The sequence below is a fragment of the Natator depressus genome, chromosome 26 (genome assembly GCF_965152275.1).
Source record: "Natator depressus isolate rNatDep1 chromosome 26, rNatDep2.hap1, whole genome shotgun sequence".
Classification (NCBI taxonomy): domain Eukaryota; kingdom Metazoa; phylum Chordata; order Testudines; family Cheloniidae; genus Natator; species Natator depressus.
This window is the reverse complement of record NC_134259.1, coordinates 2,400,438-2,426,951: the sequence shown is the minus strand read 5'-3', so window position 1 is coordinate 2,426,951 and position 26,514 is coordinate 2,400,438. Positions and strand designations below refer to the sequence as shown.

At 41.4% G+C, this 26,514-nt stretch overlaps 1 protein-coding gene across 3 annotated transcripts; it reads right to left on the bottom strand.

Annotated features, from left to right (window-relative positions):
* Nucleotides 1–4,545: 4,545 nt before the first annotated feature.
* RAB11FIP1 (RAB11 family interacting protein 1) lies at nucleotides 4,546–25,427 on the bottom strand. 3 transcript variants are annotated; one of them, XM_074940052.1, is made up of 6 exons: nucleotides 25,066–25,427; nucleotides 16,477–16,916; nucleotides 14,413–15,253; nucleotides 11,120–11,332; nucleotides 9,623–9,728; nucleotides 4,549–7,150 (listed from the first exon to the last, which is right to left on the bottom strand). In XM_074940052.1, the coding sequence occupies exons 1-6, from the start codon at nucleotides 25,425–25,427 to the stop codon at nucleotides 6,935–6,937; spliced, it is 2,178 nt and encodes a 725-aa protein (XP_074796153.1). In that variant the 3' UTR covers nucleotides 4,549–6,934. The 3 variants fall into 3 exon arrangements, with proteins under 3 accessions (XP_074796152.1, XP_074796153.1, XP_074796155.1); XM_074940054.1 differs by lacking the exon at nucleotides 11,120–11,332; XM_074940051.1 differs by lacking the exons at nucleotides 14,413–15,253; nucleotides 16,477–16,916; nucleotides 25,066–25,427 and having other exon boundaries at nucleotides 4,546–7,150; nucleotides 11,120–13,396.
* Nucleotides 25,428–26,514: the final 1,087 nt, after the last annotated feature.

Here is a 26,514-nt window from a genome sequence, read left to right as displayed (position 1 = left end):
GTCACTTTGACTCTGCCTCAAAATATGGATTACATGCATTTGCCTCACTGGATGGAAGAGAGGATTAATGGTTAATGGCTAAGCATTCGTTATCACTAACAGGGATCTGCTGCAAACAGAAAGATATGAACTATTTCATATCAGCTGAAAGTCTTCCAGAGATCGAGAGTCAAGTGTTAGTCTAAGGCAGTTGGTAGCACTTGCCTCTTTTTATTCAGAAGGCCCTGAAGATCCTATACTGGGACTTAATACATTTATTCAGGGCGGACTGAAGGGCACTATGAAACACGGTAGCCATTCTGGCCCCTACAAGAAAGATTGCAGAAAAACAAACTTAGTCCCAATCAACTTGGAGGAGAAGTGTAACAGGCCCATATAGCACTGAAGATTTGGCAATTTCAAAGAGCCCCAAAGTGAGTGAGAAATCAGACAGGCTTGATGTTTAATAATACAAAGAGGTGATACTTGTAAAAGGACATTGTCAATGATGTGCCAAAATTACTGCAGTCTTGACAATAGCATTCAGCTCAACGTGTGCAAGTCATTTGGCATCTGAATCTCATGCATGAGACGAGACTGAGGCTATGCCTACACTAACAACTGAACGACAAAAGTTGTGTCTTTCAAAGGTGTCCTCCCCCCTCAAAAGACAAAAAGCAAGTTTTGCCACAAAACACCAGTATGAACAGTGTGTGGTCAGCAGCACTCTCCTAACGACAACGCAAATACCCCTTGTTGGGGGTGAAAGTTTTTTCAGCAGAAGAGCCAACAAACAGCAGCTACATTGCATGATTTTTAGCGGCACGGCTGTAGCAACACAGCCATGTTGCTCGCTAAAAGCTGTGTAGCGTAGACATAGCCTGAATAACGTATCAATGAAGAAAGCCTTCCTAAAGATATTGCTAAACAAATAATGGCAGAAAAATTAACAGGCAAGGAAACACTTAGGAAACCAACCAGCCACCACTGGAACTCTGTTTGGCTTTCCATGAGCAATGTCAGAGGACTCTAATAAGAGCAATTATGAGCACTGATACAGCTATGGGTAACCAGTCCTCATGTTTCAGAGAATAAGCCAGCCTGGTGCTTGCATGGAAGTGGAGCTCGGGAGAGGTGGAAAGTTGCTTACCAGGCCACAGCAGTTTCCCAGTTAGCCAAGCTCATTGGCAACAGAGGTTTTTGTGAGGCTTCAAGCATTGACCAGAAGATATCAAAGTAGATGAGCCAGTGGTCTGACAGAGTATGACAATTCACATAAAACTAAAAACAGAAGCCCTGCTTCCCAGGATGTAGCCAATCAGCTATGATTTACCTTCTCCAGGGAAGGCCAGGTGGAAACACCTGCAGCAAGATAGTAGGCATCTGATTAGCTTTCTTCCAAGTCTCTACATTACCTCATTAGAGCTATACACAAGGATGAAGTGCTTGAAAGTACCAGGTAATTTCTTTTCAATGCTGGCTTGTAAGTTTTCCCAGAGCATTACTGCTGATGGCCCTGGAAGAGGAGGGAACCATTCAGACTGAAAGCAGAAGGACCTTAATAGCTAGTTTGATCCATCCCTTGAAGGAAACAATGCCTCAGAGTGAAGGCAGAGAAAAGCATTAAGGTGGCATGCAAGTTCTGCTGACAAGGCAAACACATTTTAGGCCAAAGTGGTCTGACACAGACAAAGGAAAACTGATTATTCTCCCAACTTGTCCTTGCTGCCCAGATATACTGAGCAAACAATGAAGAGGATTTAAACGTTAATGCAGTTGAAGTGCTCCTGAAGGACTGACATCCTTACTACCCTAGTTCTAATGGAATGCTTTGGGCAATAACTTTCATACATTTCTCTATCATGTAAATAAGCTCAGTCTTCACATGCTGCCGAACTTGTTGATCAGACTTCCCATCCCACCGGGCGTTTACACCATGGATTCAATGCAGCTAGAGACAGCTCCCATCCCTCTAGCAAATCCCAAAGTAGGAGCGGGACAGGCAGCAGCAACGTTTGTGTGACAAAGGGCTCGTCTTCGCTAGCAACATTAAAGCACTGGCTGCAGCAGTGCTTTAAGGTGGATGTGGAGTCGCGGCATAGCCCTGGGAGAGCGCTCTCCCAGCACGATAAAAAAAGCCCACCTCCACAAGGGGAATGGCTCCCAGCACTGGTGCACTACCTACACTGGAACTTTACAGCACTGAAACTTGCCATGCCCGGGGGGGTGTTTTTTCACACCCCTGAGCAAGAAAGTTGCAGCGCTGTAAAGTGCCAGTGTAGACAAGCCCAAAGAGTCTCTTTTCCACTTACTTTCTGCCAATCAGAAAGTTGGATTTACTAGATCACAGGGACCCATGAGCCACAACCCACTGCATTTTTTTAAGTCCTCCCCACAGAGAGGAGCAGGTATACAAATAATAAACAGAAGGAAGATCATCATCAAGTTTCATTGTAGCGGGTGTCAGAGGGTAGCATAATGGCTACAATTGTAGTTTACTTGTCTATATCTAGCCCAGGTTGCTGTGACCTAAAGTGGTTACTCTCAGCTTCTGTAAAATTAGCAACCTGTGCAATTGCCCGTGAAGAGGTCCGCATCATAAAATCATAACTAGACCCTTAGTTGGCAGACTCAGCCAATCACTGAAAATGCCTTGAAGATGTAACTCCCTTCTCAGGTCTATAGAAGAGAATTGGGGCCCAGCGCCAGGAGAACAGAGCACAGGAAGTCTGCGCTGCTGCTGGCCGTGTTGCACTTGTTCAGCAGTGGATTCCGGTCTTGAGGAACCTCAGACCAGCTCCCTTCACCAGTTTAAAAAAAATTTGAGAACTTACCACGGTACTGCTGCATGACCTGGAAAAGAGAGACCACCCTCATGTCCCCCCTCAAGTGAACATCAAAAATCCTCTGCAGACAACTATCAAATGCTGGTATTTTGCTGAGCAAAGAATCACTGCCTGAACTTGAGGAAAATATGAGCTGGCAGCCAAAGCTTGAGGGCCACAGGCCCATGAATCAGAATTGCCTTGAGATGCCACATTAAATCTTCAACACCTCTTTCTTTTTGTAACACACAAACATGTGTCTTTAACTGTAAGCCAGTTTCACCTGCTTGCTTTATACTTTGACATTAAGTTATCTATATTCCCAGTTTCTCTCACTTCAGCCATTGAGCTTTAACTGCAGGAGACTGGCCCACTGCAATCACATAAGGCATAAAATGATTTTGCCATATGAGCTTTAGGAACTGCTGAGAAAGCTAATGCAATTTTCTCTACAGGGCCACTGCAGAAAGTTCCCCAGATTATATACATTAGCGATTTGTCCATTACACGGAGTTCTCTCCATTCGGTCTTGTACATTTTCTAGCACTTCCAGAGTCTAGTGAAAAACAAGTGTGTTCAAACAAGCACTGAATTGAAAAGTTTTATTTTAGTGTTCCATAAGGGTGAAAGTCATTTTTAAAAACCAAAAAGAAAAAAAGTACCCAAACAGCAGAAAATATAAACAAAAATACATTTGGATCCTTCAATATTAAACATTCATTAAGCAACTGTACAGGGGTTTGACAAACAAGCTTTAATCTCATAAGTACCTTTCTTAAAAATTCCAGTCCTTCTATGTCAAAACACTTCAAAAACAGCATTGCCAATAAAAAAATTTGAGGTGCAATAAGATTGTGCAACATTTTCACAGCTAATGAAGTAGAAGTGTGGCCTGTAAAGGACCACTCTCTCCTGGCAGTGCCCAAATCTCACCAATAAATGAGACTTACCAGGTGCAACCAAGAGATCAAGCCTCATTGTGTAAGAGCAGCCAGCTAAACTTTTGTCCAACAGACAGACTCCAAGTTTAACTGGTATAAAAGATGACCAAAAAGAAAAAAACCCTATCAAAATTCTATAGTCCCATCTTGGAAGCAGAATGTCATAACTTTAAGTGGAATGTTATCAGCAAATATTTAAACCATAGGGTTTAAGTTTTCCCAAGATAAGAATACATTTGATTAAGGATGAAAACATCTTTGTAAAGTATTTATCCCTCAAGCAGCAGGTGCAGCATTACAAACAATGGCTTCAGCTGCTGGTGGTGGTATAGTACATTAACTCCAGAGCAGACAGGCAGCCATTTAAAATGAGGCTAGTAAAAATCACTTCATATCATTGGATTCATTTAGATTAGTTCTTAATATAAAAGCAAGTCCAGCCATTATAACACCACCAGTTTCAATTCAGACTGTTTAGCTACTGCTCAAAGGCACTAAAGAATAGAGATCTCCACAGTTCTCATACAACCAGAAAGCTGTTGGAAAGCTATGGAATCAAGTCCTGAAGGCAAAAAAATTTTTAGGGAGGCGCAGGCAACAATTCCTCTCCATAGAAACATCAAGGAGGATAGAGGCAACCGAAATTAACGTTTCATCTTCCTCACTATTTCAAGGCACAAGCAGCAGTCAGTCATTTTCAGTGGAAGATAGCTAGTTCCATGCAAATTAAAAAAAAATATATATATATATATATATATATATATATATATATATATATATATATATATATATATATATATAAAAAACAAGATCTAGAGATCCTGCTAAAAAATTCAGTATAAGCCACTCCATTCATGGGATCTGGGACATTGAAACTTACCCCTTAACTGAAGTCATCTGTTCAACCACTCATTGCTACTATGTACCTGTGGTCCTAGAAAGGAACATTACACCTTAAACCTTTCATTCATAGTATTATGAATTATTTCGTTTATGGCTTCCATTGAAGGAAAGTTGTATGATACGGCAGTGAAGTTTTGCCTACACTTTTGTAATCACATAACCAATCACAAAGTAACAAATGCACTTAACAGCATATATATTTATATACAATTCCAGTAAACATTGATTTCTTCTATGTAAATAGATTAAATTAGGCTTCGCTACAGAAAAAATATTTGAGAAGTTTGCAGTGGTCTCCAGTGTTTTATGAAAATATTAAATATAAGGCAACAGACTATTAAAAGGCTAACAGGAAATTCAACTTGTCTCACCTCTCATTAAAGTGCTTTAATGAAAAGAATACTGTGAGAAACTGTGCCCTCCTAAACTATAGGTGAAATTATCACTCGGAACTTTAGGGAAGACTTAATGGACCCTTTCACCTTCATAAAGGGTAGAGTTTGTTTTATTTTTATTTTTTTGCTTCACAATACATGCTAGATGTTAAAAACAGATTATCCAAAGTACTATAATATTGTATCACTGAACCTCACTGTGCCTTCAAGAAGTCAATTTGAGAGCTGTGAGCACAGAGCTGTTAAAATTGAGAGCTTGCCACACATCAGCCCCAACATTAAATGTGGATGTAAAGTAATGCTGAATCCAATCACAACTTTCCATCAAAGTGCTGAGTTTTACTGACAATTCCTATCAACACTATCCTAAAAGAATGATTTAAAGTAAGCCTCCTAAAATGATTGTTTGCGAGTGTCTTGCTGTTTGCTATCAGATATAAATGGGAAATGCCTGTCCCATGGCAAACTGCACAGTTACAGCAGACGAAGGCAAAAGATTCAGACAGAGATATCTGATTTATCTTGCAAAATAGCAGCACGATGTCTTCTGACTACATTTAAAATAAAACCTGTTCCAACATTCTCAACCACAAGTCTTATTACTGGAAACCAGACATTTTTAAAAGCCATCATTTGAATGCTCCTTTACTAAGAGAACCAGGTCACATGTGCCTTTTACTTTATCCACATATAGATATATACAGTTTAGATGTTCCATATGAATCAACTGGGACAGCTGTTCCATACTGTAAGTCCTAGTTTCCCAAATACAGCATGTTTAAAAAGCTATGATCTTGAGTGGCACAATAGAAAAATCTTCACGACTTGCTGTGCATAGCAATATAAACAAACTAAGCATGTACACCAAAAAGGAAACTGGTGCATACATGTTTATACAGGATACCAAGTAAACTGTATGGGAGTTGTGTGCCCCCTAGTTTGAACAAGAACCTTCAAATCAGGAATATGATGGCTATGAAACAAAACAGCTCCCAATTCAGATCACTGTATCATCTAAAATTCGTAACTGTTCTTTAATCTTGTAGTCGAATGGCAATTGTATCTTTGTTTGATTTTTGCTATATTAAAGCAGCCATAAGAGCCTGCTCAGAGCACTGCTTTGAAATTTTTCAACACTAGTTTTATACAGGCTTTGCGCTTCCCTTCCCAAAATGAGATGTAGACACTTCATTAGTACAATCACATTTTCATGTAGATTTAAAGGCCCTCCAATTTTATAGCACGTTTAAAGGACATTACATTTTTTTTTACAATAAGGCAACTTATGGTTACCAAACCTCTTTCTGGAGTGCATTTCAACTTCTGTAATATAATTATTTGAACAAAGCAATCAAATCCTTGAATTAGTGTATATTATATATTATATTATATTATATTGCACTATAACTTAAGTCTCAGAATTACGAACAACTGTTGTTCTGAGTCTGAGAAATAATGGTTCAGTTTTTAAAACACTAACCGTTAATCTAAACTCCCAATACTAATAAAATAAAGAAGCTCAGAAGCCAACAACCATCAGTACCTCACTGAGAAAAATGGCTTCAAAAACATTCACAGCCACATGAATCTCAGGCCTCTGATTACATTCTTTAACAATGCCTCCCAGGTGGCGGTAAAATATTTACAGTGTACCAGAAAGGAAGACTTCTGACTACTGTATTTTTGGCTTATGTATTCAAGACCTGGTATAATTATTAACTAGTCTCCAGATAAGTGGAATCAACTTTTTGCAAGAGACACAGAAAGGTGATTTTTTTTTTTTTTGTAGGCAGCAGATACCAGAACATCAGCAACTTCACATTATCTACCTGTGAAGTTTGAGTAACAAGATGGGAGTCCAGTCCTTTATTCAGATTTACTGGCAGAGGTTTTACATCCTTCCAGCCATATTTTTTGGAGATGGAGCCCGAAGAATGTTGGGAGTTTCTTCCATGACTCTGACAAGCAAGTTATCAATGTAGTTTTCTAGCTCCCGCACCTGGAGATCTCTCTTTGTAATGGTATCCTTCTGTCTCAACACCAGCTGGATCAGCTCATCATGTGTTAACTGAGCATAAGCATAGGCAGGGTCCGAAGGATCATATTTCTTTTGGAGAGAGAGGACAGACAGGGTCAGTGCAGAAATAAGTGTTTTACAGTAATCTGAGAAGACTGCCTAATGATCTTTGTATTCAGGGAAGGCTGAAGAATTCCAGGGATATTTGTTACCAAAACAGTATTGCTCTTCAAAGAAATTACTGTACTTTACATCTTGTTAAAAGTTTCACACAACTGGCATTTCAGGATTTATTAGCAGCAAAGAGTCCTGTGGCACCTTATAGACTAACAGACGTATTGGAGCATAAGCTTTTTATGCTCCAATGTGTCTGTTAGTCTATAAGGTGCCACAGGACTCTCTGCCGCTTTTACAGATCCAGACTAACACAGCTACCCCTCTGATACTTGACAGGATTTATTAGTCATTACTACTTCAGTGAACAGGAAAAGCAAGTTCCCCAGGGACAAAACCTGCCAGGCTTGCAACATCAGCAATGACAGGGAAAAGCTGCAAGACCAAACCAGTATGGTAAAGTGATACAAATGCAACTGCTATTGCAAGAGAAACATCTGTTAGGGCACTTAGCAATGGCAGCTAGAAATGACAGCAAAGTTATCATTATTGGCAGATAGTCATGCACTTCCAAAATGTGGAAAGGTGGAGCTTTATAACAATAGATTATGTGGAAAGGAAAGTAACAGGAAAAATATTTAAATACTGCACTTTTATGGCACAAGAATATTTGATACTGTAGGATTTAGGAAGCCGAGGGCATCTATTCTAAGGGGAAGTAAGACTCACAATGGAGACAAAATTTGGTAGAGTTTTCCATAGCCTCAATTTTATGGCTCTATATTTGTCAGCAATTTACAGTTATATGTGAATGCCAGGTTTGCAGGGGGTTTAAGGGTAAATTTGAGTCCGTAACAAAGGACAGATGAGTTATGACCCCAGGACATCAATGGCCTAAAGACTTGCATAAAAAATTCCTCATGTAATATTAGCACTGAAAGATCTACAGAACCACAAGTTACAATATACTGAATAAAGTGAGATTCAAGCTCAGGTTAAACAGCAGTGAATATACTTGACGACCTTGAGACTGAAATTTTAAAAAGACAGTTACCATCATTTTCTATTTTGACAAATTAGCAATACATTGCTGGAGAGTTATTCTTAACATTAAAATGATGTTTGCTGGTTTAAGCGCTGGGTAGGGATGATTTCTAGTAACCGCCGCTAAGTAACCGGTTATGCTGCCTTTTTATTGCAGCAAAAATAAAAGTAGTATTAGCACAAATATTACTTTAGTACTAAATACTCATTGTACAGCAGACTTATTCATAGCTGTATCTCAGTGGCATGACAGGGAATAGTTTTGTATTTGTACAGCTAAGGTGTGGTCTGGAAACAACAGATGTTTAAGAAAACAGGCTTCTGTAGACTCTGAAGGACAGCACACCTGAGTTTAAGTGAAAAAATTCAACTTTTCAGTCACATTTTTCTTTTATGGCCATTTACTTAGAAGTCTCAGAGCCAGAGCAGTAACGGCTACATGCCTATTTTCAGCACTGCGGCGTAAGTCCAGGTCAGCTGCACCAGGCTCTGAGATTCACTGCCATTTGGGGTAGGGCACGCAGGCATGTAGACACTCCTTAAGATGAGGAATCCTACATTACAAGCCAGTGTGTGCCTGGAATTCTGAATTTTCTCAGAACATGGTTTGCTCTCATTTTACAGACCTCTTATCTAATGGTGCCTCAGGGATCAGAACTTATGCAAACACTCAGACAATACTTTTCACAGATTTGAGGGGAAGAGAAAGAAGGTGAAAGCTTTTAGCCATGCACGTCTAGAAATATGACCTACTTTTTTGAGGCAACATTCTCCTGCGTTAACAAATGGGCATTTGGGCTTTCAGACTGTGGAGGAAGTTCTTAATCATGGAAGCTGCCAATGCAGCAAGTTACAAGGTGATGGGTCCCACTAGTCTCTGCTGAAAGGAAGATCACCAGTGCAGCAGATAGCGACTACCTGCCCACAACCACCTCGAGTAAGTACGGTGTAAGCAGACTCCAGACTACAGTGGCCACACCCCACACATTGGAGACAGCAAGGATTGCCTACAAAGTAGCATATTTACTTGTCACCCTCCACCCAGGCACTCCTACTAGTCATCTTCCTGGCTCACAACCAAGCCTCCCCATCAACCTACCCATCTAGTGGGGAACCAAAGAGCACTTCTGGGTTTACTCTAGTAGTACAGCCACAGTTCCTTGGGAGACCCCATCAGGAGCCTCTTTTTGCACTGAATAAGAACAAAAAGTGAATTCAATTTCTTCCTCCCAGTGCTGGGAAATAGAGAAAATAAGGAAATCCTTTGACAGATATCACTTGAGTGTCAGAGCCAAAAAATGTAAGTTACCCTGAGTAGGCAAGTTCACACTGAGTGCCCTGGAAGCTATGAAGTTTACAGTAACCATTATGAAGCTACAACCCAAGTTTCAATTTCTTTCATACCTTTCTATTGCTCTCAGTCCAGTTTTCATCCATTTTTGTGGTTGTGGTCAAATTTTTAGTCTGCGACTTATTTGCTGTGGTGTTCATTGGCTTCACAGGATGAGGTCTGAAACAAAAGCCGCACCTTGTTTAGGCAGTTCCTTAACATCTTGATATCCTATCACAAGTAAAGCATTCAACAGGTTCATAAATCCAGTAAGACTGAACATGAGGGAATTTAATGAATTTCCTTAGACACCTCAAGGTACGAGAAATTCAGTTCCAGGACAGAGTTCTACCTCCAGTTATAGTCTTCCATTGGGTGTGTGTACGTACGCGCACGCACACACACACACGCGCACACACTGTTCTGATGACTTATTTTTATTGCATTCAAAAAACAAACAAAAAAAGAAACAGTATCATGGTAACTGGAATCATCACATAACAGAAGTTGGTTACATGAGGTGCTTACACTATATTCATGAGTGCTTAGTTTTTGTTTGGTTGTGGGTTTGTTTTTGTTTTTAAACTACACACAAATTACTATAAGAGTTAGATTCTACATAATTTTCCCACATTATCTTCATTAGAAGTCTACATACCAAATATGTTCTTGGGCAGCAGATTTATTCCATCTTCTCTAAATGGACTAATTCTGGCATAAGGCACACTAGATGCCTAGACATAATCTTGTGTTCTCTAGACCCATTTGTAATGGCAATTTTAAAAAGTGGAAGTAAGTCATCCAACTGCGTTTCAATCAATTTCTGAACAGTAATTCCCTGCAGTTCCTACTGTGGAGCTCTACAATACGTGAGACAGATAAAGCAGTTCTGAGGCCAGCAGAGTTTCACAGGAAAAGACAGCCCCAATTTGCACCTCAGACTATAATGGGGTGCCAGTCAGTTGGAGCTGTGAACAGCTCTGGACGTCCAAAAGCATGTTGGTCATCTGGGAGTCAGGCCTATTAGTCACATGAAGTAAGTTTGTCTGTAGTATATTTTAATACTTAGAAATCTTTACTAGTTAAGGGAACAACACAGTTCTCAGTACTGCCTTTGATTGTATTTCCTCATTTCTGAAAAGCTAGAGATCACAATGCAGTTTACCAAATCCAGCTGTTGACACCAGAATATTTGTAGTATTAAAGTAGCATTATTCAAAAAGCATAAATCCATATCTGACTAATGAGCAATGAGTTCCCTAATATAAACAACTTGCCATAAATAACAGAAGTATTGTGAATGTTAGATCTGCACAAAGCACTGCCACTGCTCAGTATAAGTTTTTGGGCGCACAGTTCTGTTTGGTGCAATCACTGATTTTTTGCTAATAAAAGTTTTGGTGGTCTTACACTGGTACGGTATAGAACTCTGACAGGGTCCAAAAGTCAGACCAAGTTAAGATTGTATGAAGTCCCATCAAAATGAAAAAACTATCATGATATTTTTGCAGCAGACAAAATTATGTCTTGTACAACACAGACATTTTCTATGTATTTCCCCATATTCTCACCTGTGCTTAACAGACACACTTCCACCATTCTGCTGTGTTTGATTGGGAAGTGTCTCAGAGGGTGAAACCCATGCCTGAAGCACCTTCTTCTTGCCAGCATTTTCGACTTTATGATTGAAGCTCTCTGCTGGTGGCTTTTTCACTGATTCTGCTCTACTATTGTTGCAAGCGTCAGATTGGAGGGAACTAGAGGAAGGGGAGAGTTGGGAAGAACTGGACAGGGAGGTAAAAGAAACAGACTTTTCAGAGGGCTCAAAAAAATCACTCTTCCTACTTTCCGTAATACTGCTAGATTCCTTTGGTTCCTGTTCCTCAACAACACATCCATTCTCACTGGGATAAGACAGCATATCTAAACCTGACTCACTAGTCTTGCTGCTTGCACTATGAATGTCTACTACTGAATTTAGTTTGGATGATTTAGAAGGGCCACCTTCTCCCTTCTGAAGCAATATACTTGCTCTATCAGTAGAGCTCATATCTGAACTGAATTTTTCTTCCTCAGTGACAGACAATGAATCTACACACTGATTTTCAGTATTTGGAAAACTTTTATAAATTGCAGTCATTTCATTGTTCTTTTGATAGTTCTCTAGAAGCTCATCATCTGATCCTACTTCTAGAATAACTGGAAGGCCAACATGTGTTCGACTCTGATCTCCAGTAATTGGAATGGCAGACTTAAGGTCTGTTCCAGAGTCAAATAATGAATCATCATGACCATAAATTTTGTGTTTTAGGTGTCCATTATTGCTATCATCTCTGTCAAGATGATGTGTAGTTGACAGAGTGGCTGTTTTTAATAAGCTGTCACATGCTGGGTTTTCGTGTGGGTTCATGGGATTCTCTCTATGAAACACAAATTCAGACCCAGACATTGTGCTGTCAGATGAAGTAAGCAGCTCTTCATCTTTCAGTCTACCAGTCAGAGAAACAGGTGCACACTTATTTAGTTTTACAGCATTTCTTCGGATAGGCTTTGGCTTTGCAAATAGAGGATTGAGTTCAGTAACATCCTCTGACTTGTTAAGGGCCTTAGGGAGCAATGTGTGAACTCTTGGGGTGGGTTTTGGCAGCTCTACTTGAACTGAAGAGTCACTTTTGATGGCATGAGTTACCTTGGACTCTAATGTGAGCCCAAATTCTTCCATTTTGAGTGAATGCTTAATTTTCTTTCCACTACATAGTTCTTGCTCCTCGTTTAATTTGCTTTCAGCAGAAGATGGCTGTACCACAGCATTCCCAGGTGAAAGGCTATAATTAGACTTGGAGAGTGAAGTTAGTTCTTTGCTATCTTTCATCCAGGTTTCAGCACTTGTACTGCTGGTTTCAACGTCACCCTGAACAGTGCTCTCATTGTTCTGAACAGAATTCCTACTTTCATCACAGAGTTTAGACGAAGGGTAGCACTCCATACCCAGCACAGAGGCAAACCCTCGTCTCTTTTCTATTACAGTTGGATCAGTAGTGAACATTTCTTCACGTTGATCAGGATGCCATCTCTCACGTGGCTCTCTGTCTAAAGCCTCAGCATGATTTCTGCTGGAATCAGTATTTTCCAACTCATCAAGATGAAAGGTAACTGATTTCTTAAAGCCTCTGTTATTTTTGTTATCCGGTGATACTATCTGTACCTCTTTGGCATCACATTGTTTCTTTGGCGTCTGCCCAACTCTTTCATACACAGGTAGAGGAGGAGACTCAGACCGTGACCCCAGAGAATTTGATACAGCATTTGTATCATTAGTCAAACTTTCATTTTGAGACTCCTCTGAAGAAACAAAAGCAGGATGCTCCGAATCAGCAAAGTTTATTGCAAAGGAACAACAGCTTTTGCTAGAAACAGCAGAAGGAAGGGAGAAAGAGGGAGGGCTAGTAAAGTTTTTGAAGTCTTGCACTTTTGATTCCTGTCCCAGTTTAGACACAAAAGGGTTATTGTCAATAGAATGGGGAGTAGAAAGGAGATGAGAAGAAATATGCCCCAGAGTTGCAGGAGGATGGGGGAAATACAAGAGAGGACTAGTGAAGCTTTCAGAGTCTTGTGCTTTGGATTCCTGTCCCCAGTCAGAAATGAAAGGATTATTGTCATTAGAACATTGTCCAGAAATGAGAGATGGAGGAAGAGGGCTAACAGAGTTTCGTGCTTTAAATTTTTGTCCCACTTTAGAAGTGAAAGGGTTATTGTCATTACTAGAATGATGTGCAGAAAGGAAAGCAGGAAAGGAATCAGGCACAGAAGTAGGAAGCGTGGCTTCGGTTTCATCCTCTGATGACATTCCCAGTCTGTAAAAGGGACAAAAACTTGTGTGTCAGTTGCAGATGCAACATGTGAGAGACAGACAAAGACAAGTTCTAAAGGTAGATTTCACAAAATTTGCAACATACTAATGATGTATAAGGAACTGCAAGGACTTAAGAGTTTAATGGACCAATAAAACAAGCTGAAACATTTTATGTTTAAATATTTTCTATGCAATACCAATACTTGTGATGCAAAAAACTTGTGTTGTAAAGTTTGCTACATGCAAATCAAAGTTTACTAGGGTGATGTCTACTTTTAAAGCAATTGTACATAATTTCTTTTGCATCCAAGACATAAGTACTAATAGCATAATAGCTTAAGATGTTGCATTTACACACAAGGTGTTTAAACATAAATGTAACTGAAGATCTAGTGTTAAAGACAGACAGCTCAGGACACTTGTTAGTAAGGCCACGCTTCTTTCACATATGTAAGTCACAGAGCAGAATTTCTGAAAAAAGTCTCACATACAACCCCAGAAATCTACTTCATGAAACTGAATGATGCCAAAAGCAGATGTGTTCCAAGATTTGCCATTCTCCAAGCCACAGCAAGAATTATAGTGGAGAGCAATAGGCTTGATTAAAGGTGATATTTCAGCCCTTCTACCCACTTCCGAACTTAGACAGTAATGCAGGAGAATACTGTTAGTTTTTGTTATGGATTAATAGAACAACACGGAATAAATTACTTCATACTATCTGAAAAGATACAGGCACGAAAAACCATTATGTTAGTGCATCGACACATATATGAAGTTAAATTGGTTAAGAATGGAAGTAAAAGTTAATATTTATACCAATAATCTTAATAAGTGTGTAACTGGTTAAACTTTCATCTAGTAGTGAAATATAAATGAGTCCCCCACAAGAGATGCTGTAAAGGGCAACAGTTACAGAAATGTTACCTTGTGGCAGGAAGTGGGCCAGTCTAGCCATACGTCTGCAGTGCTTTATATCAGAATCTGAAACTGAAATAAAACAAGACTAACCTGGGTTTGACAGCTTTGGTTTGGATTGTCCTTGCAGAGGCTGCAGACTTTTCTGGTTTCTGTTCATCCATGAGCGATTCGTCAAAGGGGTTATGTGATTTCTTGTTTCTGGGGACATCTGCTGTGTTGCTGTTTTTCGGAGTACTTTCTTGGTTATAGTCCTTAGGGATTTCAACAGGTTTTACGTCTTTTTCATTCTTCTTTTCTTCAAGAAGTTTGGCTTCTCTCTCCTTCAAAGTCATGTCAGACATGTTTTCTACATCATTGTTTTTCACTACTTCCTTTCTTCCTGTGACTAGAGACAATAAAGACTTCTTGTTCTCTTGGTTTTTGTCCTCTTTAGTTTCTTCTTTTGCAGTTTCTAAACTCAGTGAAGCACTATTTCCCACTAAATCTCCACCGCTAAGCAGTTTGTATGATGGTAGGGTCATAGACTTAAAGGACTCCAGTGAGGGAGAGCCAGAGAAACCTCTGCTAGGAGACACTCTTCCTGTCTTTTCATGTTCCTTAGTGGATTTGGAAGACAAGTTTTCTTCCGATTCAGAGGGCTGGTTTTTCCTGAATGTTTGAGGGGAAGAGGAAGGAGTGTTGTCCTTTGGCATGGTTTCCTTTTTTGTTTCACTTTCCTTCTGATAAACATGATTACCATTGATACACACATTGGATCGGGGTGTGGGATCATTTTTGGATTTAAGGCCACTGAGTAAGGAGAGCCCTTCTTTCTTGGTGTTGCTGGAGGTTATTTCGTTTAGTTGCTTATTGTCTGCACTTGCTGTTCTCTTATGAGCCATGAGTACAGGAACATGTAGTGAGTTATCTTCGGCTTTGTTTCCAAAGGCCTCTGAAAAAAAATGAGACATTAAAGCTATGAAAAACATATTTCCTGGTGACAGTCAATATTACAGTCTAAAGTGCTGAAAGACTCAATGATTACTCATGACAATGGAAAAATTATGTTTAGAGATACAGAAAATTTATCTAAAGCAGGAGTATCACCCTGTAGAGCAGTGGTCCCCAAACTTTTGTGGGTTGGGCCCACCCTACCCAGTCTGTGCCATGTCCCCCACAGAGCCAGAGGATGCGGACAAGGGAAAGGGAACCGAGGCTGGGACTGCAGCTGTGTGTGGGGGGGCCCCCCACAGGGCTGAGAGTGTGGGCAGGGCCAGGCGTGGGGCCAGGAACACAGCTGCGGGAAGGACCAGAGCATAGCTGGGGACAGGGAGGGGCTGGCGCCGCTCTCTTCCCACCATCCCAGGCCCTGCTGCACCCCATCAAAAGTCCCAGGCCTCACAGTTTGGAAACCTCTGCTGTACAGGTGTTTGGGTTGTTTATGTTTTTGGGGTTTTTGTTATTTGGGGGGGGGGGGGAATGGCATGGCATGTACGCAGGAGGCAATTTTCTATGACAGTCACACAGTAAGTGGCAGATCACAAGGAAGAAGTATTCTATTTCATCCAAAATGGCTCCAGCAATACAAAGAATGGTCTCAGACAAATTCTTCTTAAATTTTTTTCAATGGATCTATGAACATACAGCTACAATAGTCCTGTTTTGCGGCGTTGGCCAGAAAACAAGAACTCCATTTCACAAAAAAATTACGGATTTGATATTTGGTTTCATTCCGCATTCGGAACAAACACCTTTTTTTTTTTTTTTTTGGAGTGCAAAGAGACATGCACCCATACCAGCAGACTCGCCAAAAGCCTGGTAGCTATGGCATTCACCTAGGATGTCAGACACCCAGGTTCAAGACCCCACTCCTAATCAGGCAGAGCATTTCATCGGAAAATTCCTGATCAGCTCTACTGTTTTAAACAAAACGCATACAATAAAAGAAAATTGCATCTGATCACCCACCTACAAATGTACTACCAACAGTGCTTTAATGCTTATTTTAGCCAACATCTTCAAATACTTTGTCATTTTCTTTTTCATAAGAATAATGGGTGGAATCTTTGCTAATATTCTGTCAATAAATTGATCTACTGTATCAAAATCAAGCTCTCTTTTGAACAAAGATTTAAGATAGTAATAAAGTTTAATATTATGAGAGGAAATACTCACTTTCTGAATTTGGAGGAAAGGACTTATCTTCCCCCCAATTTGACTGAAAGTCACCAGGTTTAAGCCTAACTTTCTCTGTCACTGGCTGGAAAGCAGGTAAAACTGACATGGACTGGGAGAGGGAGGTTTTCTGCAAACCAGGTTTAGAAAACAGGGTTTTGATCTTGGATTTTTTCTTTTCTTTCTCAGATGATTCCTCTTCACTATCAGCTGGTGAGTGAGTTATGCTGGGAATGATGGCTGATGCTGTGTCAGGCAGTCCATTGGCCCGCTTTCCTTTGAGTTTGCCTTTCAGCTTGCCAAATGGAGACCGGGACTTGTCTTTCATGGATAAATCAAACATGCTGGCTGTCATGTTGCTCCTCATGAATTGAATATCCACCTCAATCTCTCCTCTTTCTTTTTCCTTCTTGCCTGGTTTGGAGTGAAGTGTATACCACCTGCAAAAGAAAGTCAAAATGTTACAGAAGCTTTGAAAACAAACTCTGGTTAATGCAAGCCACAGAAAAATATGGCAGAGGGAAAAGGGAGAAAACAGACTCCCTAGCTGGGAAACTACTTCATGTTTAGACAAGGATCAGAGAGCTTACTGTGGGCAGAGGTGAGGTCACTTCCTTAGCATCCCTGCTAAAATAACTTTTTTCATGTACCATGATTTAACTGGCATCAGAGACTTGGTGGGATAAGGCCCATGACAGGAATACAGGTATAGCGGGAGCGGTACAGCTTCTTCAGGAAGGACTGGCAGGGTAAAAGGGGAGGAGATGCTGCATTTTACATCAAGAATATATACACTTGTTCCAAGATCCAGACGGTGGTGAGGCAGACCCAGGGTGGATAAAAATCAATGATTTTGTTTTTTAAAAAAATTAGATTTTTTTATTTAAATTGGATTTTTTGGATAAAATGCTTTTTGAGGAAAAGCCTATCTAAAGATAGTTTTAATTATGATACATTATAGCTCAAAGATCTCTCATCATGGAATAGGGATTATAAATTCTAATTCTATAGTATGAGACAATATATTCATGTAATGTTTAAGAAAAGTTTTGTAAATGAGTTCCAATAGTTCATGGATTAGGGACCCAATCTTACGTGGTTCCAGGGGCTTCTGTATAGATTTAGGTTAATCTTTTTAACTACCCAATGGGACTCAGTAGAAGATACCATCAGAGCTGCTTAGTTTTGCAGTTCTCAAACTATGGATTTGTGTCTCCGGAGATAACATGCTTGTTAATAGCAAAAATGTTTTTAAATAAATTATATATAAAGGCGAGCAATAGTTAAATAAAACAATTTAAATGTCTGTCTGCTGATGTTCTCCTCCTAATACAGCATGGCAAGAAAATCCTCCAAATATTAATGATTAACCTGTTGAACTGGAGATAGTTCACCTCCCAGTGACTTCATAAACATCTGCTTCAATTACCTTTGGTAAATGAAATAATCATTCATTTTATGATATAGCTGTAAAACTAATCTGAAAAGTTTTCAAAATAAATCACTTTAAAAATGTGTAGTGTGTACCTTCTAAAAATGAAACCTTCATCTATCTCTGAGTTGTGAAGAATATATATTAAGGTTATAAAAACCAACAAGAATGCACTTTTATGTAGAAATCCATGATTAAATCGAATCTTCCTGACTAGTGATTTAAATCGATTTGATTTAAATCAAATCCACCCTGGCAGACCAGATGAAAGTTTCTGGGTAAAGACAAAAAGGGGGAAAAATAGAGATGATCTCACGGTACGACTCTACTGCAGACCACCAAATCAGGAAGAAGAGGTGGAAGAGGCATTTCTAGAACAAACAAATATCCAAAACACAAGACCTGGTAGTAATGGGGGAACTTTAGCTACCCAGACATCTATTGGAAAAGTAATCTGACAACACAAAATGTCCAATAAGTTCTTGGAATATATTGGAGACAATTTATTGTTTCAGAAAGTGAAAGAAATAAACAGGGGGCAGCCCTTCTAGACTTGAATGTGACCAATAGGTTGTGAATCTGCAGGTGGAAGGCAATCTGGGTGAAATGATCAATTTCATGATTCTAAGGGAAGGAAATAGTGAGCAGCAGAATAAGGACCATGGACTTCAAAAGAGAAGACTTTAACAAACTCAGAACTGGTAGGCAAGGTCCCATGGGGAAAAACAAAACAAAACTAACAGTTTCTCAAGGAGATAATATTAAAGCACTGATGAGAGTCATTAACTAAAATTAATTAAATGAGGAAGGGTAAAGTAACATTTCACTTTGGTTTCCCAAACTTTATACTTTGTTTCTGCGTCCTGAAACTTCCAGAGGTTAAAAGGAGAAGCAGGTACGCCAGAAAAGGCACCAGTGCAACAGAATGAACTGCAGAGATTCAGTTACACATTTACACCTGAAATAGTTCAGTCAAGGCACTCTCCATACTCCCCCATACCTTTCTTTCCAAGTCTCTGTTCAGTAACTATTTCAATACTTTTCAAATATAGAAGCTCCTGAACAGCAGAGGGAAAACGCCTATAATTTCCTCTGCGGAATCAAGCACCTTATTGTTGGATGTTTCTATTTACTTTAGTCTGTTAATACAATACTGATTCAGAATCAAGGTACCAAAAGCAAGATTCTTTAGAGACAGGACTTCTGCACTTATATTTTGAACTCTTTATCTGTTTCTGAAATTACAGTTTTAAACACTGCAGGCTCTTTATGTTAGACTATTAAACTTGTTCAATTACCAGGCAAGGTGTACTACTTGATGACATTTCAATCTTGTTGGCACAAAGAGTAGACTAACACAGCTGCTACTCTGAAACTAGGTATTTACTGGCTTCATGCATAGTTTCTTGCCAATCACTAGGAGCTGTATATCTGCTGACCCCTCAGAACTGACAGGTTTCAGAGTAGCAGCCGTGTTAGTCTGTATTCGCAAAAAGAACGGGAGGACTTGTGGCACCTTAGAGACTAACAAATTTATTAGAGCATAAGCTTTCGTGAGCTACAGCCCACTTCATCGGATGCACAGAATGGAACATATAGTAAGAAGATATATATATATATATATATACACACACACACACACACACACACAGAGAGAAGGTGGAAGTTGCCATACAAACTGTAAGAGGAAAGGAGCTGGGATTTTCCCTCACAGCTTAACTACTAAATTAAAGCAAACTAATAGAAGTACTCCATCACAAGAGGAATGAAAAGCATGAAACATGAAAATTCCTTACTGCCCGTTTTTGCACTGCTACACATTGGGGGTGAACAGAAATAATGTTGGTTTCAAAACTATTTCGGACAGTTGACCCTAAAATGACTTTCCACTTTCAGACAAACATCAAAAGCTCTCCTGAAGAAATGCATTCAAGAGAAAGGGGTGATAAAACTTGAGTTCAAGTTTTATTAAAGCAATTGTCTTCCAAGTGTCAGCCTAGGACTAACAGCCAAATTACAAAATCCCTAAAATGAAACCTACACTAGAAATGTCGACCGTTCTCATTGGAGTATCAGAGAATGTGAGTTGAATAAGTTCCACTCATCAAGCCTTAGATAATAAAGTATAAAAATGAATATATTTTGCATTTAAATGTAAAAAGCCACTGGCCATTCTTGTGACTTAAAAGTGTGTTTAATTCAAGGAACGTTCTTACGTATTTTCTGGCTCCAAATGTACATCAGTGAGCTTATCCTGTAAATTTTGCATAGCCCTTTTACTAAAATGGTCCCAGTTGACTGTTTTCAAACAAAAAAGCTTTAAATATTCAAGGAATGCAACTTTTATTAACTTAAGTACAGCCATCATTTCTAAGAAAAGTTGTTGTGCAAGTAATAGCTATTTACTTTGAGCAACACAATCTCTGCAATATTGTGCAACAAACCGTAGGCACCTTCCCCGCAGACTAATTAGCGAACAATGTGCGTGTCAGCAGTCAGTGCCAAGACTGTATATATTCTGCACACTGTAGCTAAGACTACATCTACAGTAGCATTTTTGCTGGTCGGGGGCATTAAACCAAACAAACCACCCTGACGAAAGCAGCACTGCGGACAGCGCTATGTCGGTGGGAAATGCTCTCCTGCCGACACAGCTACCGCCGCACGTTAGGGGTGATTTGCTTATGCCAACCCGAGAGCTCTCTCTCCCCAGCCAGCATAGAGCAGCGGCACAGGAGGCCGTACAGCGGCACCACAGCAGCAGTACAGTCGTGCTGCTGTAAGGTCCATAGTGTAGACATAGCCTAAGTGGGAGGGTTAGAAGAAGAACTTCAAATGAAAATGTGGGTTATTTTATTATAGCCTCTTCAACAAAATTTAAAGTAAATCCAATAGCCAACAGCCCAATGACAAGGAAGTTTCAACGCACGAAACAAGATATGAAAACAGTTATTGACAAAACTACGTTTTCCAAGAGGCATTACTAGGTTTTTCCTTAATTTTCTTCAGACCTTTGAAAAAAAGCAAACCTGGAAGAATCGTACACCACTAGTGGAGTAAGTTTCCTGCATACTGAACCTTGATGGCTGAAGAGCTTTTAAAGTCCAAAATAGTAAATATTTAAAACTTGACACGTTTCCTATGATAGGCTATAAAGATCTGCCATATGCCATCTTTTCCAATGCATTTTAAAAAAACAGTTACATTTTTCATTAGACATTTGTGTTTGAGAGCTCTTCGACACAACAGAGCACTACACAGCTTTGTCAAGAACCAATGAGTGTTGCTTATGGGCCAAGTTGGTGCTAATGCTCCTGTAAGCCTGATTTCAGCCCAGAACCATTTTAAAAAAAATTAGTCCCTGGAAGAAAACTAACTCCACATTAAACCCAGCATTCATGGCTGTGAGTCCTTTAGGAGGCGGCTTTACATGGGCATAATCAATTTACAAGAAGCCAGTGCTGCCAAATCTATCACTTCTGTGAACGTAAAGACCAAACCTGCCCTCGTGAGATTACCTAGCTGATCTACCCCAGTGAGTTAAAATAGCTCATTGACAAGCATTAGTCTATAATATGGTTAGAGTGTATGTTAGCCTCACACTGTTATTCCATTAAGAATAGTCTCACAGTAGAAACCAGAATCTTGCCAATTTCAGAGCAGCCAAGAGCATTTACATTAAAACAGCAAATAGGAGAAAGCAATGTTGATAGCTGTACAAAGCTAGCAGGAAAAATCTTTAACTTCATACAATTTCCATTGCACAGTTAATGGAAACCAACACTTTACTGAATTAGCTACTATTCAAGGAGATTATATCCTTCAAGGGTATTTATTTATTAAGAACAAGAGTGTTTATGACTTGCATTGTACAGTACTTTCATTCTTCACCTAAACAAGAGGCCTTTACAAACTTGCTAAATATTCTTGGGTGACTTCACTGTTCTCAGTGTGAACTGTTACTGTTTCTTTTTAAAGATTTATATACAAAAACCAAGTATATCTCAAAACAGAAGTAAACATTGAAAACTTCCCTCTAACCCATATCCTACTCCAAGCCATTACTGCCTCCACAATAGAAAAAAGGTTAAAAAATGGACATTGACTAACCTATAAAATGCAATCCTAGTCTCCTCCAGATATGACTAGCAAAAGACTGACCCCAACACTGAATCAATAAGACAGTTTCATCATTTCAAAGGAAGAGGATTTTTTTTAATTTTTTTTTTTTTTGGTAACACAAGTAGTCAGACTTTGCTAGAGATAACCAACACAGCTTCTGTGAACATGCTATTCTGACTCATGTATATGTACAACAGCACCAGCGAACTTAAGTTTGTCTGTACTGAAATACTTGCACAGGAGCTTTAGAAAAGACTGTGCTATCAAGACTCAACTACAGTTTTAATTAAAAAAAAAGTCTTAAAGATTATCTACTTAGATGACCTTGTCAATGATTTCCTCCTCAAAGGAATGTAGATACAATCCTTTAAAAAAATCCCTTTATTTGAATTACCATACACCGATGGTCATTAGTTCAGGCATCATACTTCAAGACAAACAAAACAAGTAGTTTTCCTCGGGGGCTATGCTATAACAAGTTAACCCCCTAAGAAAACTACATTTAAACAAACTGTGATCTTGAATGAATCAATCAATCTTATTCAATTAATTTGTACATTTGTTTTTAATGCTGATTGACAGTTATGGTTATTATAAGTTTAAGTATTGTTAGGGTTTTCAAAGCTTCTGTATACATTTTTATGAATCCAAATAAAACAATATATATTTAAAATTACTATACTTTGCGTGAGGAGAAAACTATCCCTTCATGTTGAAAACAACAAGAACAGGTATAGCTGGTATAGTTAAAAAATAAGACAAAGCCTGCTAAAATAGATTCTCATTGATTGTATTTTTTATCATAGAGTTGTACTTTCCTGCACTAGAAGTTTATATGCAAGTTCATATTTTTCATTGGAAAGTTTTATTTTCACTAGTATGAAACATATAGAGAAGAGAACTGTCACACTAATCTTGAAGTCAGCTTATTACTAATGTCATTTCCTTCCCAGTAGCAGAAGGGTACAGTAGTGCAGCAAGTGAAGATCTCAAACTCATTTGACTAGAATTTTCTGTTGTAGTGCAAATATTATTCGTATGTAAATAAGTTTTTAGTTGAGAACAACAACTATGGTAATAAACACGCCTTTTAGCTCACCTTTAATATGCCTGACCCTACTAAAAACACTTCAAATAAGTCAGTGTACAGTTCTTAATACAGCTTGCAAAATCAGAAGCAAATAATCTCTTTGAAGCAATGATGCCTTAAGAGTAAACATCCAGAGTGTATAAAACCAAAGCCACTAAAATCAGAACATAAACTCCACCTTTCAAATACATATAATTTAATAAGCACACACCTAAAACACACTAACATTAAAAAACTTAAATCTTCACTCCTGTTGTAAACTCCAGTGTTCATCCTCCCATTTCCCCTCCTGCAGTTATTTTTTATAAAAGGATATGATCCAACCCATAGGGTCCAAACTGTGTTGGGCACTCAAACAAAAAGGGACACAGAGACCCTGTTTCCGCTTGCAAGGAAAGGAAATTAACTGCAAACACACTAATGTATACACTGTTTTGCAGTAAGGTGTTTAATAGCATAATTTGACCCACAGAATCTTCTCTGCCAGTGATAATGCACAAAAAAGAACCCGTCTGATTCTGCAGGACTAGGAGTCAGAAAAAATATCCTCCCATTTGTAAACTGAGAATATCTGATGAAAAGTACTTGAAACTGAATAGCAAATCCCAGAATGCCATTTAAAAAAAAATCATTCTCCTTCAAACAATCCTATATTTTTGTCATTTCCTGAATTGACCAATTGTGCTCCCAAATACAAGCTTTAAGTTAAAAAAAAAAAAGTTTTTCTAACTCTCATGAAAGAAACATTACACACAAAACAACAAGCAGAGTGATACTGTCCCAAAGTCTCCAGTAAAATAACTAAGATATGTAAATTGGTTCTATTCATCACAATGGCATGTTATTTTAGAAGCCTCATGATGACATCCAATTTAACTGTCAACATTATTTGTTTCAGAAACACCTGCTCAAGTGTTTATCCTGCAATCTGAAACTGCTTTCCACTCCCTCCTAGTTATCAACCACCTCATCTGTCCTTCACCCACTTGCTTCCCCCCACCTTGACAACTTCTGCAATGCATGGCCAATACAAGTTTCTCCTACTGAAAATTGAAAATGTGAGGACAATGCAGACTACATTACATTTATCAAAATTAATATCCTTGATGCTGTACTGGGTATATTCTCCCTCATTTATTCTATTAAAACTTTAAATTAAGCTGCCACAGAATCTAAGGACCTATCTGCAAAATTTAGATTAAGTTTGCCATGGAAATAATAGCAGCTTTGTCTACACAGGTTTCAGAGGGGTAGCTGTGTTAGTCCGTGTACACAAAAACGACGAGGAGTCCTTGTGGCACCTTACAGACTAACACATTTATTCGGGCATACATTTGTTAGTCTCTCAGGTGCCACAAGGACTCCTCCTTGTTTTTGTCTACACAGAAACACACATTAAAACTTCAGCTGATTTACAGCTTCCCCACTTCTCAAATGAACTCCTTGTTATCACAGGGCACTCCCTGGTCGCCAGCCCAGCTTGATTCCATCCCACACACATCTGTGGGCGCTCCCTTTATTGTGGTAACGTGCTGGCATGCGACACGTTGCACCGCGAAACTGATGCACCCAACTCGCGATCCAACGGTCCTGATCTACTGCGGGATTCCCGAGACCAGGGAAGAGGGAACGGGCTTGAATGGCAGAGGCAGAGGCAGAGGCAGGCGCACCCCCCCCCCCACTGAAGCAATGAAGAGAAACGGCCTGAGCCCGAGAGAGACCAACCGGGAGACAGGACAGACCGCAAGCCCGAGCAACGCGCCGCTCGGCGAGGGCCCGCGCTGGGGCTCTAACGCCGGGGCGATCCCACCGTGGGTGGCTTGGGCGAGCCTGGTCGAGCTCGCCTCGCCAGGGACCCCCCCCCCCGGGAGCTTCCAGCCCGTTCCGCCCCAGCTAGGCAGCGGGGGGGGGCAACAAGCCCCCCCGGACCCCCCCCGGGACTCACCGGGTGCTGCGGCGGCCGCCCTCCTCCTGCAGCCCGGCCAGGCTGACCTCGGCCCGGCCCAGGAACTTGTCGAGGCCGAGCAGGGCGCGGTGGAGCACGGTGAGCTGCAGGGCCGGCTCGCCGCCGTGGCCGGGCCGGCGGGGCGGCAGCTCGAAGGTGGCCTCCTCCCGCCACACGGGCGCGCCCAGGCAGCGCTCCGCCACCGAGGTGGCGAACTTCTCCTTGCCCAGCGCCATCAGCGCGTAGGCGTCGCTGCCGCCGCCGCCGGCCCCCTTGGCCTTGGGCCGCAGCCCCCGGGCCCGCAGCACCGTCACCTGCACATGGGTGGGGGCCCAGCGCGGCGGGGAGCCCGACAGCGACATCCCGACCCACCGCCCGCCTGACGGGCACTGGCCCGGCCGGCGAGGGCTCGCCGCAAAGCTCGCGAGAGCCGGGGCTGGCTCGCGCCGCCCGCGGGGCTGGAGGGGCGGGGCAGGGCGGCAGGTGTGGGCGGAGGGGGCGGGGCACAGGCTCCGTGAGGCGGGGGGAATGGGCGTGTCCAGAGGGAAGGGGGCGGGGCCAGGCGGGATGGGGAGTCGCGGCCTGGCTCGCTGCTTGTCTACGCCGGCGCTAGTGTAGACAGTGCCCCGGCGCTGGGCGCTGCGCCGCCGCCACACCAGGCACGCTAAAGCGCTGCCAGTGTAGACATGCGTCCCCGCTCAAACCCGCCCCCGCCAGCCGCCCCCAGCTGCCATTGTCTCTCTGCTCGCCTGGGTGAGTGCCGCGCCTGGCGCCGGGGCATGGCCCTGCCGAGCGGGGCCTGTGGCCCCACTGCCACAGTCGGCAACGATAACCACAGGAACCCCTGTCCCGTTAGAACAGCGCCAACTGCCCCGGCCATGCGAACAGCCGCCCCCCAACTGCCCCCTTCAATCAGCCACCCCCCAACTGCCCCCTTCAATCAGCCACCCCCCAACTGTCCCCTTCAAACAGCCGCCCTGCAACTGCCCCCTTCAATCAGCCGCCCCCTAACTGTCCCCTTCAATCAGCCGCCCCCTAACTGTCCCCTTCAAACAGCCACCCCCCAACTGTCCCCTTCAATCAGCCGCCCCCCAACTGCCCCCTTCAAACAGCCACCCCCCAACTGTCCCCTTCAAACAGCCGCCCCCCAACTGCCCCCTTCAATCAGCCACCCCCCAACTGCCCCCTTCAATCAGCCGCCCCCCAACTGTCCCCTTCAAACAGCCGCCCCCCCAACTGCCCCCTTCAATCAGCCGCCCCCCAACTGCCCCCTTCAATCAGCCACCCCCCAACTGTCCCCTTCAAACAGCCGCCCCCTAACTGTCCCCTTCAATCAGCCGCCCCCCAACTGTCCCCTTCAAACAGCCGCCCCCCAACTGCCCCCTTCAATCAGCCGCCCCCCAACTGTCCCCTTCAATCAGCCGCCCTGCAACTGTCCCCTTCAAACAG